The sequence below is a fragment of the Phlebotomus papatasi genome, chromosome 3, assembly GCF_024763615.1.
Source record: "Phlebotomus papatasi isolate M1 chromosome 3, Ppap_2.1, whole genome shotgun sequence".
Lineage (NCBI taxonomy): Eukaryota > Metazoa > Arthropoda > Insecta > Diptera > Psychodidae > Phlebotomus > Phlebotomus papatasi.
The window spans coordinates 22610529-22627531 of record NC_077224.1 but is presented as its reverse complement, the minus strand read 5'-3'; the positions used below and the strand labels follow the sequence as shown (position 1 = coordinate 22627531).

Below are 17003 nucleotides of genomic sequence, written 5' to 3'. Positions count from 1 at the left end.
TAAAATTACGACTAGATGTTTTTAAATCCATAAACAAGTCATAATACAATCTATTTTTGAGTAAAAACGACTAAATCTATGTAGAAAATATAGAAAGTCATTTATATTACATATTTTTGCTGTTATGTTCACATAATGTCATGAAATTGTATGAACATTATGTTCTGATATATTTTAGTTACATTTGTTCCGTAAAATAGACAGGTTGTGTATAACTTGTGTTCTTTTTGTATAACGCTGCCAGATTGTCAAATTCTGCTTTGTTTACTAAGCAGAAATTCAACTTCGAGCACAAACTTGTGAAAAGTGGTGTTTAACATAAATTAGAGTCTTGAAGGGCCCCAGCGTGTGCATTAGAGTTGAGTACATAGAGAGAAGAGATAAAATTCGAAAAAGTAAGTATAAAATTGATGGAAGAATTGTGAATTAGTACTTTATTTGTGAAAGCTAACATTTTCTTTCTTTAATTGCAGTATAACGAAAATACAAGTGTTAGGACAACTTTCTGATTATTGTCGTGAAACCAAGCTGCAGAAAGAGTGCCCAGAATTCAGAAAAAGTTTATGAAAAACATAATCCTTCAATGTTTCGATATTTTTTTGTGTAGTGATAGAATTGTTATTAATAATCTATATTTTGTATACAATGTACGGGATAATGTAAATAAAATAACCAAAATATATACAGACGTGTTTTCTTCCATATTTCTTACTTTTTCGCGTTATAATAACTTTATTTTATTTTATTGGAATAAAAAAGGTTAATGGCGTTGAATATTACATAAATTACGTGATGCCAAACACAATTTAAAATAAATATTACTCAAAACATTGATGTGTGCCGATAATTATCCAGAATTGTGTTTAAAGTGCTGTATTGTATTGTTGAACTCAGTTAAAACCTAATATTCATAAACTTTAAAAATGATATGATGAAAAGAGTGATAAATTCATTCAATTTTATTTTCTTTAATTTTGTAACTTTCCGCTGAGAATTTCAAATCAGGAATGGAATTTTGTTCACTAATATTGTGTCCACTAACGGAAAACAGTCGTTGCATTAAACTTTCATACACAATAAAAGTGCACGAGGCTCTGGAAATCTAACTGAATTGGTGAAGATAAATAATAATTATTCATTTGAGAAAAATATTTGAGCAAGTCTTAAAAAAAAGAAATGACAGTTCTTCAGTCGATAATTATAATGTAGGCATTACAGAGTGATTATATTTTATTAAGTCATAATCGATACATTTTACCGTACACGATGACGTGATTATGTATAAAATAAAATTGTTATATTTCGGATGTAAAAATTCAACATTCTCCCGAATATGGGCCTCTTTTATACTGTTATATAGAACGAATTTGCAAAATCTTCGCCATCACTTACATATAGATGCCAGACATCTCTACTCGTTTATAGCAATAAATTCTCCTTGGGTATGACTGGTATGACTTAATAAGGAGTGATATAAGCAAATTTCAAAAATATTTTCTTAAGCTCGTAAGTTTGAATCATATTTTTAATGCTAAGAGGATCTTTTAAAATTTTACAAATTTACTCATAAGGCTTTTAAACGAAGAAAACTCGAATAAAATCGTGAAATGGCATTTTTTTTCAAGATTTTGGAAAAGAGATGCATTTTTGGGACAAAATTTTGACTTTAATATGCTGTAAAAAATAAAAAGTTGACTTCAGCAATTTTTCTATTAGTTCAACTGGAAGAGAATTTAATGCTGAAGATAATAGCAGACACGAAGAGGTCTTCGTGTCTGCTCATTCCGATATCGGTGGGTCGCATCCTGCATTGTCTTTATTCGTTGGGGGAGTCATTTTTTTGGAATGAACTCCCACGAACTCGTAAGCAGGAGCTTCTGAATCGTTTTGCGTCATTAATTGGGAGTATTTAAGATCTGTTTTTCGTTTTATTTTTTTATTCGTTTTATTTTCTGTCGTTCATTTGTATTTTGATCTTTTTTTCTCTTTTATTATGTACACTTTTCTTGTATAAGAGGGCATGCCCTACTGTTTTTCAATAAATGTAAATGTAATAAGCCTTTATTTATTGCGATCGGTCCATAATTTTTTCTTATCTTTCTCGCAAATTCGAAATTGTAAAACAGACAAGTAGACAAAACTTAAAAGTTTTGGATGTTCGTCCGAACGTTTGCAAATCTGGGGAGACATGATAACTTTTTTTCGATAGTATCGACTGTCGATTCTCAAAAATTTAAGCGATATCTGCACTTCCTGTAAATAACATGGATGTTTATCAACAGTCTCATTCTTTCACTTAATCTAAAAGATAGATTTATCGTTACTATCGATTAGATAACGTCGAAATGTTATCATTCTACCCCTGCTTAATCGATATAAACAATAAAAAAAAGTATAGACCCCTCTTGACGTCCTAATTAACACTACCCCCTTTACAGTAAGGTATTTCATTAAATACTTCTGTATATTATAATACTTCTCAATTCCTTTAAATTAAAGAGCATTAAGGAATATACAAAGGAAGAAGTTAATATTACTTGTTCTGTTGCCTTTTTGCTTCTTGGGATGTTAGTAACTGACGTTTTTTCTGTACTTATGTTACCCATTTGCAGAATTTCAGAAGCACTACCACTCCAAACTCCAACACTTTAATTTCCAAACGATTTATAAATTGAACACACATCAGTCACAGACAAATGCCGTGAAACTGCGTTGTCAAAGAATCGTGAAATTTTCAACAATTTTTCCCTGTATAAACTCTGATGTGATGAAAGTCTCCATCACAGAGGAATAGTCCTTTTTATTTCCATTTGATGAGCGATAAAATTTAATTGGAATATGTCAACACATTTAACGTCAATCAAAATCTTGAATAATTGGAAAAGTGTTAAAGATGGTAATTCACATTAAATTGAACTCATCTTATTATTTAGGCACACCCACTGCAATGTTTCCCTATCCCATCAAAATATTGCTACAATATTTATGTTTGGTCTGTATTGAAGTGATTGTTGTGACAGCATCAATCGGTGACATTGACGACCAGCTAAAACCCTCATTTACACTAATCAATCAATCAGTCAATCAATCAATCATGTCCAGTTTTTACTGGTTGATTTTCAAATGCACAAATACGGCACCGTGACAGATATTACTTGAAGCATTTCTCCTCAAGCTACACTCCGAAAATCCATCAGTTATTTTTTTTTCGTAATCCAATTTGCTCAACGGACGTTGCAAAAAGTGTGATTAGCTAAAAATGTGTCATTTTGATGGATTTCTGATCAAATTGATGCTCCTCATTGATGCTCCTCATGACATCAAACATGTCCCACATATTTCAAAGTGTTAGGTGACCTAGAATTATTATTAACCCAGTCAATCGGTCTGCGATGGCCAAATTATTTGACAGAGTCAGAAGCAACAGGAAAATAATTTTCTCTTCTTTATTAGGTTAATTATATAATAGGGGGAAGTGGGGTACCTTTGAAATTGCGATTTTTTACCTATTTTTAAATAAAATTGAGCCTTATCGTGATATAATTTAGTTGCACGAACAGATTGAAAAGCTAAATTAGATTATGATACGGCTAAGTTGCATTTAAACATAGGAGAAAAATCCCAATTTCAAAGGTGCCCCACTTCCCCCTATAGATTTTTAAAATCCAGGATCTCAGAGTAAAATAATTTAATATAGGTAGGGTAAAGGCTCATAATTTTGGACAGTCTGCTTATAATCATCGATGTTCCAAGTTTGAAGTACGGTATTTTCAATACTAATTGATTTTTTTGTTACTCTTTTTTCAGAAGAGTTGCTTAGAAACTTGGCATGGGTTTATTGTCTTTGTTTTTTACAAAAGTTAGTCTTAATACGTTTAAAAATGAATTGATATGTAGAGGTGAATTTGACTCTTATTGTGGACAACTTGGTTATTAATTTGGACAACTTTACTGTAAATTTGGACAGCTAATTTGCCTGAACAGGATGCCCATTGTTCTTCATTTGATGAACCAATCTTACCAAGTCCTCTTCCTGTTCATGTAAGGGAAACGTAGAATGTCACAGAAGCCCGGAAACTTTCCATATCATTCATTAAAGTGAATTGACTTTGGTACTGCTAGTACGCTCGGATTTGTGCATTCCCTGGCCTTTCCGGGAGTCTTTCAAGGCATTTCTCGCTACATCTCTTTCGTAGAGATGATGCTCCTTTGTTTCTCCAGGCATTTGTCCAACCTAATCATCACAAAAGCTAAAACTTCACGAAATTTCGTGAGAAAAATACCTGTCCAAAATAAGGAGTACCTCAATGGTCAATGTCTTAAAAAATTTTCAATTTCTCACACGAAAAATCTAATTCGCAAGGCCAATCTCACTTCAGGTAAAATGTGCAAATCACTACTAACGGGAATCAACACAATATTCAATGAATATTCAATAATATTACTCAAAAAAAGCGAAGAAACATTGTTAGTACTTCACCACAGCTAAATAAGACTGAAGTAAAGACAAAATTCTGTCATATTTCTCGTAAGCAATTGCTCATACTGAATTTCCAACAAAGCAATTTTAACTCAAATCATATTCAAAATTTAACGTATTTAGTGTTAAAATCTTCCAAAAAGAACAAATATTTAGATAGAATTCATTATTCATCAAATATTGGAATAAAAATCCATCATTTTAATCAATTTATTCTTAGTGTCCAATTTTATCCTCAAAGTGTCCAGAATAAGAAACTGGACAGAATTATGAACCTTTCTCCTAATTAAAAACAAAGTCATAATGTTCAATTTGATCTTTTTTTTTAATTTTTTACAATCAATTACATATTATTTTATATTTATTTTTATTTTTTTATTTTTATTATTTTTAATTTTTGTATTTTATAGTTTTTTATATTTTTGTATTTTGATTCATTCTTTGTTAATTTCTTTTCTCTTCTGTTATATTGATTTTTTTAAATATTTTTTTTCTTTCACAATTGTAAAAGGGATGACCCTATTATTGTCAATTTATAATAATACATGAATTGTGTCTTCTGTGTTGGAAAATTCTTAAATTCCCAAAAGTTTAGTAATCACGATCAGTTTATACCGTGATGAATTACAAAACCACTCAGCAAAATAATTAATACTCCGAAAGTTTTATTGGCCAGTGATCCACTTCCAATTTTACTGTGAATATCTACTTTTTCAGATTCTTCATCGTATTTCTCGCAAAGATTTGGGTAATACTTACTACAGCGCATTTTCAGTAAATTACACTCAGAGCAAGGTGGACCAATTTTATATGTATAATTGTAATTGAATCTGTGCTGAAGTGTACAAAGAAATTTAGAATTCAGCTCTTGATCATTGTCGGTTCTATTTGGAGAATCTTCAAAAGAAGGTAGAATTGAAAAGGCACAACCTATTCCATATAGATATTGGTCAGTGAAAGATGCTCCGTTAACAGTATTATTTTCAAAAAGTTTATACAATTCTACAGTATTCGCTTTTATATCTACTAAATTATATTTTTGGATTTTAGTCCGCGCAAACACTGAGTAAAATATAAGGCTAATGAAGTAATCGAAAAAACTATCAAGTTGATTTTTATTACTAATAAAGAGATTTGGAAGCTTTGCAGAAAATGTTTCAACAGTATCATCCAATGCTCCATTGCTTGATATTCGGCAATAATTTGACGAATTGCGTCTCTGTAATTCAGCTCGTGATAAATATTCCATAGTTTCACTCCAATCTACCTTCATCATTCTTGACGCTTGATATGGGATACCCGGAAACGTTCCTGCAGCAAGTTCATTTCGATTATCATTTATCTGTTTCAGTAGTTTCTGCTTAAATTCTTCGGTTGAATCAATTAATTTTACAGAAGGGAAAAAATTATCGTCGGTTTTTGGGTCTAAACATGCAACATGATGAGCGTTTTTGCAATGATACTTTTCAATTTCGCACCAATCCACATCCTTAGGCGACAATGAAGATATAGGTCCCAAGAACACTAAACTAGCCAACCACAAAAATATCTAGTAAAATAAAATGAAAAAAAAAATTGTGGGAATGATGTCGTTAGATATAGTAGAATATATGCAATTATAAATTTCAACATTACTCTTAAATCGATCATCTTCAAAACACCTTAACTTTTGACACTCACTTGTAAAATGAAAAGAAAAGAATTATGCATACACATTTTTATCAGAATTTATTCTTTTTTTTTAACAAACATCATTATTCAATATTTAATTTTCATCACGACCGGTTGACAAAGTTTATTTCTATGATTATCATTTTACTCAACAACGCAAAATCACCACTTCATTTGCTAATATTGAATTATTGACTGAGTATTTCTGTATTATGACCTCATGAAATTTCATGTTCGTTTGTAATATACAGTTTGTCTTGGATGTACAAATTTGGTTCAGAAAATTTTGAAATTTTTCTGTGATTTTTGTCAGTTTTGTAAGGTAAAGTGTCCTATGTCGGCCACTTGAGGATGGGTTTTATGAAAAACTTATGTAAAAGGATTTCTAATTTCAAGCGCCTGGCAAGTTGGCCTTATTATATGGAGCAATTTGAAGCCAATTTCCTAAATTGATCTCGGACTCAGCTCACAGTGTTCCGAGGAAAAAATGTATTAAAACAAAAAATTAGTATATTTATCCCTCCATTCGGTAAGGTATCTTATAATGCTAAAAACTTTTCACTTTTTAGATGTTTAGCGTAACGGTTGAGAGTGCAAAAATATTCCCAGGTAGGCAACTTACCTAATTACTTGTCTAATTTGATTTTATAGTCGGATTTTCATCACAAGTTAGTATAGATCTTTATCTATCTAATTGTTAACTTTATTTGGAGATAAAATAATTTCGGATTTAGGGTAAGTGTGCCAAATTTCAGCATAGTTGAAAATAAGCACCGTAGTCTTAAGTTTGAAATGTAATAATTTTCAACATATTCAAATTCCTTGTTACTTCTTTTTCAGGAGTGTTGTTTAGAACCTTGAAAAGTACTTGAACATCTTTATTTTCTTTAAATATTGAAAAATGACCAATAAAATATAGGCATTGCTTTGGGTAATATTCCGGCCACTGTGAGTGTAATTTCGGCCACCTTTTTTCTGGTCACCTTTTGTGACGCAACGGATTAAAACGTCAAACGGAACGAGTTTAGTATTTAGTTTAATACGTTTATAGGACCCACAAGCCCTGAGACCTTCCGTGTATGTAATTTGTTCTGAAGACCTGAAGAGTTTACCTTGGCATCCCAAATTTACGCGCAGATTACCGTAGCAATTTGCCCTTCCTGAACTCTTCCAAGGCCTTTTCCACATCATATTTGTCATAGAAGCGATGTTTTTTTTCTCTGGACATTGTAGAACTCATAAATTGAAAAAAAAAAACATAAAATGAATAAGAAATTTAGGAAAGCAAAAGATGTTGCCGGAATAGGCAACACTACCTCACCGGAGAGACGCTCACAACGTATATACAGTATCCAGCTGGGAAATTTTACCCGAAATTTGAAGATTGATTCATTATTAACATAAACAGAAACAATCTTTAATGAAAACTAAGTGATTTTCATGAAAAACACCGAAGGAAAACCTCTTGCACTTCACCACAAATCAGAAGACTACTAGAAACACAATCGATCTGTCACATTTTTTGTAAGACTCCTTCTACAATGAGTTTTCACAACGCAATTTAAATTCAAATTATACCTAAAATTTAACGGTCTTTGTGTTAATACATCCTAAAATAAATATTTAAAAGCAAAATGAATTCATTGACTATTCGAAGATAACATACATAATTTTAACTAAGTTATTTCCATGGCCGAAATTATACTCAATGTGGCCGAAATTAGAAGCTGGCCTAAATTTGGCACACTTCCGCTACGTATAATTACTCCTGAAGATTTGATTTTGGCTCCTCAAATTTACGTCTAGATTCGCGAAGCGGCTTGCCCTTCAGGAACTCTTCCAAGGCTTTTTCCACATCATCTTTTTTATAGGGGAAAGTGCCCATGCTTTATACGGTCCCAAGCTTTATAATGAATAATTTTTTCCTAAGTTTTCCAATTAATGTGACTCATAGCACCCACATTTTAAAAACTAGGGGCAACTGTCTTGTTTTTAAAATATATCGCGAAGTCACATTTATTCAGGAACATAGGAAAAATTTAGTCATTATGAAGCTTGGGACCGTCTAAATCTAAATCATGGGTACTTTCACCTAGAGGCGTCGTTTTTTTCTATCATTGGGTATTTTGCAACCTAGATATTGAAAAGAACTAAAATAAATAAGAAATTTAGGGAAGCAAATGATTTTGCCGGAATAGGAAACACTAACTCATTGGAGAAACGCTCACAAAGTATCTACTTTTTTTTGCACGAAATACAAGATCCAGATAGAAAATTTCCCCAGGAATTTAAAGACTTAACAAAAACAAAAACAATCTTTAATGAAAACTAATAAATTTTAATGAAAATCATCAAACGAAAACTCTACACTTCACCACAAACCACAAGACTTCTAGTAACAAAAGTGATTTGTCACATTTTTTTCGTAATACTCTTTCCACACTAAGTTTCTACAACACCATTTAAATTTAAATTATACCTAAAATTTAACGATTATTCTTTAACGATTATTCTGTTAATACATCCTAAAATGGATAAATATTTAAAACAAAAAGAATCATTGACTATTCGAAGATTAAGTTCATAATATTAATTAATGTATTTTCTTGGCCAGAATTACACTCTCAGTTTTAATATTTTTATATTTTAATATGTGTGACTTAAGAATCACACATTCTTGAAAAATAAGTTAGATTCATTAAAGGAATATCAGAAAAGCGTAAAGTATTTGAACCTAGGGTGTGTTCAAAGCCTGAACGCCCTCCTTTACTACAAAAAAAAATGCATTTAATACATTAGGGTAAAGTGGTACAAGTTGGACAGAGGTACAAGTTGGACAATGGTACAATTTGGACAGGGATTTTTGTCTTGATAAATTTAGTACTTCATTTTTATTTGTATATTTTTAATGCTTTAGTTTTATAATTTGATTCCTTGTGCTTAAAAACAAATTTTGTTCTGTCTTTATCAAGAAAAAGGCCATATCCAACTTGTACCGGCGAATTGTCCAACATGTATCACTATGTCTAACTTGTATCACTTTACCCTAGTAGTTCGAAAATTTCAATAAATATGAAGAGTTTTTTCATGGCAGAATGCAGAAGTTTTCAATACACGAACTGGTCATTTATAGCTTTTATAAATTTCCATTACGATTTTATACTTAAGCAATAATTTATACCACTTTCTTTACTCGCAATCTCAGAACCTGGTAAAGACAAAGAATTCCTTATATCGTAGTTTGTGGTCTTTGCCATAACATCTATCACATTTAATAAAAATTACAACCCTTTTGCTGAAAAATAGGATAAATGTAGAAATATGGTGAGACCATCAGTTAAATTTGTCCATGATATTGCCAACTTGCAGTTTCCTTCTCGCCTTGGCATTTTCCTAGCTGAAAAAAAGAGCTCCTTGGAAAGGAGTGCAAATAAAGTGTCTAGTCATAGCACTAAGGATGGGAATATAATGTGAATATATTGAAGAAAGTGGGTGGTTATTCCCCAAGAAAGAAAAATCAAGTGGTTCTCATTTTCTTCTCTTAGCGTGCGACTTCAATCCTCTCATGGTCGGATACCATCCTGCCCAACCCTAAGTTTTCAGATCCCAACTACCCCCTTTCTCTCCCCCAACACACACACACACGCCCCAAAATGATAAACGGCTGTGGGTCAGACAGGGCCAAAGTTATAAGTTCGCGCCACAAGATGAATGACTTTCGACTCACAAGTTCTAGCAAGGAAATAAATTTCTTTTACGTCTTGCTGTGGAGGAAAATGTATGTTGGCTGGAGGGATGAAAATTGGACATGGGTTTCTGTGGGGTGGCTTTTACCCCAAAAGATATGGCATCTTCTTCACGCTAAAAACTGACAGTGAATACTGGGGATTTTCTGACACCGCTAACATGTTTCCTCAAATATTTGTATATTTCGACAAAAAGAAAATAATCTCAATTGATATTTCTTTCTCGTCAAAGATTGTGTTAGAGCTCGGTATTAAGTTATTTCATCCATAGTCTTGTTAAACAATTTTTCCTCTTGACTCTGTCTCATAAACATTTCACCACCCACATGGAGGAGGAGTTTTTTTTTCTGATTTTCGGGGTTGTGAAATTCAGCAATGAAGATAAAAACAACATCCATGAATAATAAATCTTCTTTAGCAGCCTTCGCTTGTACTTTTCTGTACGATTTATTGGATAAAGTTGAAAGAAAGCATTGTCACACTATCTCCATTATTCTTGATCACTGTTTTTCTAGCCTTCTACCCTTCATGACAAAGTTCATGTCACTAGAAAGCGATTATAATCGTCTTATGATGTTGCAAAAAAAGAGTTGAATTTTGAAGTAGCAAAGGTATTAAAAATAGGTGTACCAAAAATAATAGTCAATTATATTACCCATCATTAGGGGGTCCGTGGTGCAATTGGTAAGAGCGTTCGGCTCTTGGGCGGAGTGACCCCCGGCTCGACTGTCACAGTTGTGAGTTCGAGTCCCGCCCGGTGCAAATGATTGAAGCGTCTGAATGGACATTTTTCACGAAACATTGTAAACTGAATAATAAAATATGTAAACTGAACAATGTACAAAATGGCAATAGAAACCCGGTACATCGAAATAAAATAAATAAATAATAATATATTACCCATTATTTTGAAGCAAAACAATTAAAAACATTTTAAAAATAATTTTAATAATATTGAAATATAAATGCGAGAAATAATTTTTGAATTTATCCGGATTATGTTTTGAAAGGTTACTTAATGGTAAACTTTAAGCAAATTGCAGATTTTTAATGATAACTCTAACCGCACTAAAATGACATTGAATTTTAGGTGAATATAAAGGGCAATAAAGGCAAGTAATGACCAGGCTAAGTACATATTAAGTACTTAATAAGTTCTTAACCCAATGACTTAATTTTGAGGAGTTGTAGAACATTCAACTACTTAAAAAATAAGTATATGAAAATGAGACAAAAGTCAGCGCTTTGAGGCGAATAGCGGAACTAATTTTGAATGACTCTGTCTTAACACTAAGTGCTTAATAAAGACCTTTGTAAAAGTCCTTAATTAAGTGTTTTGTATTAAGGACATTAAAAGTATATTTACTAAGTGCTTAATTAAGGACTTTTGGCTAAACACTCCTTAAGTAGTTACCCTAAAGCTGAAAACAAATAATGTTTAATTTCTAATATTCTTTATTTCTCACAAAAGGCTGATAAACAATCACTTTGACTAATTCGCATGGTGAACACGTTGCTACCACTTCAGATATGTTATCCAAGTACGCATTTTTCAAGAGCAAGGTCAAGGCTTTTAATTATAGCATTGCGATGGTAACAGCTTACCTTGTGTTAACCGGGAACTTACTAATGTATCAGTAATTCAATTTTGGCATTTCAGCAATAATAAAATTTTGTAAAACTTCATTATTTAAAGAAATCTTTCGGTCTAAAGGAGATTCGTACAGGGCTCACTACCATCATAGAGCAAGCGTTAAAATTTTAAATTACATTTTAATGCTCGAACTCAAAAAGAGAACAGTTATATATATTCCACTTTTTTCAACTTGTGACGCGGCTAGAGGCCAAACTGTAAGAGATATTGATTTTCGGTCTTATACGAGCCCCCCCCTCATGACTCAACATTATCGATTTATTTTTTATTATTATTTTTTGTTTCCTCAACCCGCCTCCTTCCTCTTCAAAACCATGTTTTTTTGGTTTATTTCGAAAACTGTTCCTACGATATTTGTCATTTTCGGATATGTTTTAGAGGTAGTCCAGGTGAGTATTCCGTCCTTGGAAACCTATATTCGAAAACTTTTTCGATACTGAATTTTCGAACATCAAAATTTAACCACTTTGGAAGGCTAATTTTCAATCGATTTGTTTAAATTTGGTTTTTTTGAAAGATTTTGAAATTTCTAATCCGACTGCATCAGGCTTGATCAGTAGTGAAACCGTAATATATCCATAAATTGGTACCTTTCGTGGATTTATTTTTTATTTATTCTAGAACCTACTTTTCTTAAGGAATTTCTTATTTCGGAATGTTTTTTTTTAATTTATCAATAAATATAATCGGTATTAAAGCGGTATCTACTCAAAAAGTGCGAAAAGATAATACAGGAATAGCTTTTTTCCTGAATTTTTATAGCGTAATTCGTATTAAAATCATTTTTTAATCCTTAAAAATTTTTCTTATGTGTGCATTGCCTTTTCTAATACATAATCAAACATATGTTATTTTAATAAATATGGATAGTACACTATTTCATCCAATACAGTTTGTTAGAATTTTAGATATAAAATTCTAATGTACGATCCTTTGTTTAATGAAGTTTTTCTTTTTTTTTAATATTGTTTCTGTACTTATGATTCTTTACCATAAATATTATGGAAAGTATGTTATTATTGTAGTTTTTATTTATGAGCAAGAAAAAGAACCACTAGTATGTTTTTTATATTTATGATATATGTCATCATAAGAATTTATTTCTCTTCACACGTTAACTTGGTAATGAAAATTACACGCGAATTGATGATTAGAAAAAAATCACGAATTCATTCATTACCAAAAGGAATGATTTTATCCAGTGACCTCACATATACGCACGTAAGATATAAATAAAATTTTTATGATATTTTAATGAAATGAAATTTAAATAATTTCTTTTTCAGCGCCACAAAATGCGCGGAAATTGAAGAAGCCTCCATTGGGAGTCAACAATTTTGTATGGGGCTATTAAGGAATGCACAAGAGAGCCAATTTCAACTGATATTTTGAATATATTAAAAAATTTTAATAATGATGTTGCTTAGTGATACCCACTGACTCATCTTGGGCAATCATCTGGCAATATTTGGAGATTGAAAATCAATTTTTGGGCTATGAATTTTACAACAATTTACATAAATTACGCTGAAACCCAGTCTCGCACTCTCAATTATTGATAATAATCGGTTTCTCGACTTATTATTTTATTTTAATCATGGAGAGTTGGAATAAGCTCTCGAATGGCTATTTTGGAGTAAGATAATCTCAATGTGAATCGTGTATAAATTAATGTATCAATCAGTTAATAAATTCAGGTAAGATGGTGAGATACTAATTGCCTCTCAGTGATTGTAAATTGTGACAGAAATGTGAGATATTTATGGTGTTTTTGCGTCCCTCTTTAAGTTATATTTTTTTTCTCGTGATCATCTCTCCTACATTTAAATTCCCCCGTCATTTTAATCGGAGATTTCTACACACCATGAGGCGTTGAAATTGTATAATATTTCTACAGGGAGAGACCACGAAGAAAAAAAAACGGCGATACCACAAGCTTAAGCATTCACTTAATAATGCACTCAAAATGTCACCATTAAAGTAAGATAAATTCTCATTATTATCTCTTAATTATAATTCGCTCTTCGTCTGCAGGTTGTTAACTTGCACACATTATAAAAGATAATGAGAAGGCTCCATTTAATACCATTCTTTTCTCCATTCTATCTTGTATTTATGGTCTCAGGTTTATGCCACTTTAAACTCCCTTCCAACGTCAATTAATAGTGATTATTGACCGACATGAAAATTTACGAAATGATATTTTTCAATCAGTTAATTGCAATCTTCAAACCACGTAAATATAGGTGCTGTTCTGGACCATATGCAATTATTAACATCCCAAAAAAGCAACAAAATTGTCTTACAGAACCATTTTTTTTCAATATAGGGTAAAGTGTTATAAGTTGGACATTTTGCCGGTACAAGTTGGACAGGAATTTTTTTCTTGATAAATACAATACTGAATTTTTTTAAGCACCAGGAACCGAATTATAAAACTAAAGTATTAAAAATATACAAATAAAAATGAAGTACTAAATTTATCAAGAAAAGAGGCCCTGTCCAACTTGTACCATGGTCCAACTTGTATCACTTTACTCTATATCTTTAAACTAAAGCCTTTGAAGGCAAAATCTTTACGGCCAATAAAAAATCGATAATTATTTTCTTGATAATAAATTTAAAATTCCGAATATTAGTTTATTTTGTGTTATTAGTATCTGAAATAATTGCAGGAACAACGGAATACTCTGTACACCTTTTACTAAAATTTACATAAGAGCTTCACTGATGTAAAATCAGGACTAATGTATGATCTACAGATTAAATTTAGTTTGCAGTCTATCAAAAAATCATACCCATTCTCCATTGATCTAATGCCCTAGACACACTTACGACTTAAGCCGAGAGACGACTTAACGTAATTATAACCCAAATAATGATTTAACTAAATTCCCATCAGTTTCCCACCAACTAAGCCGTTTCTCGGCTTTAGTCGAGTGACGGATTAGTCAGAAACTAATGGAAATGTAATATGATCATTATTTAGTAAGTGTGTCTAGGGCATAATAATAAGAATTATGTGACATTGAGGATATAATAACGTATTAGAAATATTCCTGATCATCATGTTTATAATTTTTGCTTACTACATTTTAGTCAATACTTTACAAGCTTTATATAAGCTTTATTTGCCTACGCTTTATACAAGCGTAGGCAATTTGCTTTAATATGGACATATTTTATCTAATGTATGGAGGCCTTAAGATAGATTTGTGCTTGATATTTCATATAATTTTGCCAACGGAAATCAAATTCGACTATGTATATTCTTAATTCGAAAACACTTAACATTCCTATTCCAGTCGAGATGGAATTTCCAATTTTACATTGAAAACAGTGATTGGTACATCGATTTCTACATATTTTCACTATTCACTATTACATAGTGAAATAATTCTTTTAACTCTACAACTTTTTTCTTTGTGTATATTTAAATAAAATGTGAAAAAGATAATTGCTTTTAACAAATATTTACAAAAGAAAGTGTAGATTTTTGGGTAGATACCGCTTTAATAGCGGTAACATTGATAGATGAATTAAAAAAAAACAACATTCCAAAATAAAAAAATCCTTAGGAAAAGTAAGTTCTAAAACAAATAAAAATAAATCCGGGAAAGATACCAATTTACGGATATATCACCGATTCACTACTAATTAAGTCCGATGCAGTCTGATTGGACATTTCAAGATCTTTCAAAAAAATCCCAATTTAAGCAAATCGGTAGAAAAATACACTCATCAAAGCTGACGTTCGAAAATTCAATATCGAAAATTTTTCCAATATAAGTGTTCAAGGAAGAAATATTCGCCTTGTTTACCTCTAAAACATATCCGAAAATGAAAGAAATCGTAAGAGCCGTTTTTTGAAATAAACCAAATGGAGGAGGGGGAAAATAAAAAAAGATTGTCCTAGATAATTTTAAAATTGGGGGGGGGGGGTCGTCGAAAAGTGAAAGTCGATATCACTTTACCGTTTGGCCTATTTTCTCTATGTTTCCTATCGATTTCACTCATGGCTGTTTTCTGAAAATTTGAGGAATTTGGACTACAGTGCCCGCTCCCTAATCCGGATCGGCGTAATCCGGACAAGTTATCGACGGTTACATTTAAAGTAATTTTGAAGTCACGTATGCATGTGTGTTCAGCAATGAAGATGAATTATCCTGTGATGTTTTTGTTTAATAAATGAAGTACAATAGCATAGAATTCTCTAATTATATTTTTCTAATCTTCTTTAAAATTTTTATTATAATTCTACAAAAAAACCTGTATTATATTTTCAAGACGTTGAACAAATTCAAAAAATTCATCCGGATTACGAAGCGGACATTTGTCATATTGTCTCCCAATCATCCGGATAACGAAGCAGGCACTGTAACTATTAAAATATAATATTATAATGGGCCAAATTCATTTATAACACATTGAAAAAACTGATTTGTGCGAAGCATAAATCGTCCGAAGGTAGCGCGCTCTCCCCTACATGACTGCTCTCTCTCTTTGAATTCTAGCAGTAAAATGGATATTCGAAAATAACCAAGTCTGTCAATAAAGTAACTAAAGTTACATAAGAAATATTTTATAGAAAAAAACCATAGTTAAATAAATTCTTAGAGAATTCCAATTGACGATGTGTAGTAAAAAATGTTTCTTGGGTTGTCTTAAAATTCTTTAGAACCGCCTAAGGATTAGATTCTGGATCTTCACACCACAAGCATGGTCATCATTTTAAGAAATTTTGCCTTCAATTTTTTAGATATTCTTCTTCAGCTCACGCACAGCCTATTCTTTGGAAATCATCATTCCCTTGAAGAATAGCTTCCTCGCGAAAAGAGCACGCACAATTTCCACCAACTCCTCCAGTCCCATTGAACTGTGAGAACATTGGATATATGTAGAATTTTCGTGGTTTACCACACACACCCAGGAGACACAATAAATCAATACCCGTCGACTTGTGGCTGAATTAATGCTCATACCGTCAGGTAACAGCAGCCACAAGTCCAAAATTCTACCTTGAGCATTTATATTGTGGCTGTTGGCAGCATAAATTTATGTCGGTCATGCCGAAGCTCGTTAATTACAAGAAAAAGTGGTACACAGTTAATCAAACTATCAAATTTGCTGTCGTGCTGACTGCAAATAAATCAAATTGCTCGATTCTACTACCATTCACCTCCCCACGCCATCCAACAAAAAAAACAACACTCACATACAACAAAAACAACACAATAAATTATAACTTTTTAATTATTATTATGAATGTGCTTTAACTAGATGCGTGTGTAGTGTCTGGTGTGACAGAGACTGAAAATGGGATTTACATTCATTTGCTAACATTTATTTCACTCTATGAATTTTAATTGTTTACCGCACAATCATTGCGAGAAAAGCTTAAGATATTTTCAATTGTTCCATGTCTTTTAACTTTGAAGATAAATGTAAAAGC

General features: G+C 31.7%; 1 protein-coding gene across 1 annotated transcript; it reads right to left on the bottom strand.

The window, feature by feature from the left end:
- Positions 1-4961: 4961 nt before the first annotated feature.
- On the bottom strand, positions 4962-6154 carry LOC129808258 (uncharacterized). Its single transcript, XM_055858093.1, has 2 exons — positions 6116-6154; positions 4962-6029 (listed from the first exon to the last, which is right to left on the bottom strand). Exons 1-2 carry the CDS (start codon positions 6128-6130, stop codon positions 5085-5087), a joined length of 960 nt encoding a protein of 319 aa, XP_055714068.1. The 5' UTR covers positions 6131-6154; the 3' UTR covers positions 4962-5084.
- Between the last annotated feature and the right edge of the window lie 10849 nt (positions 6155-17003).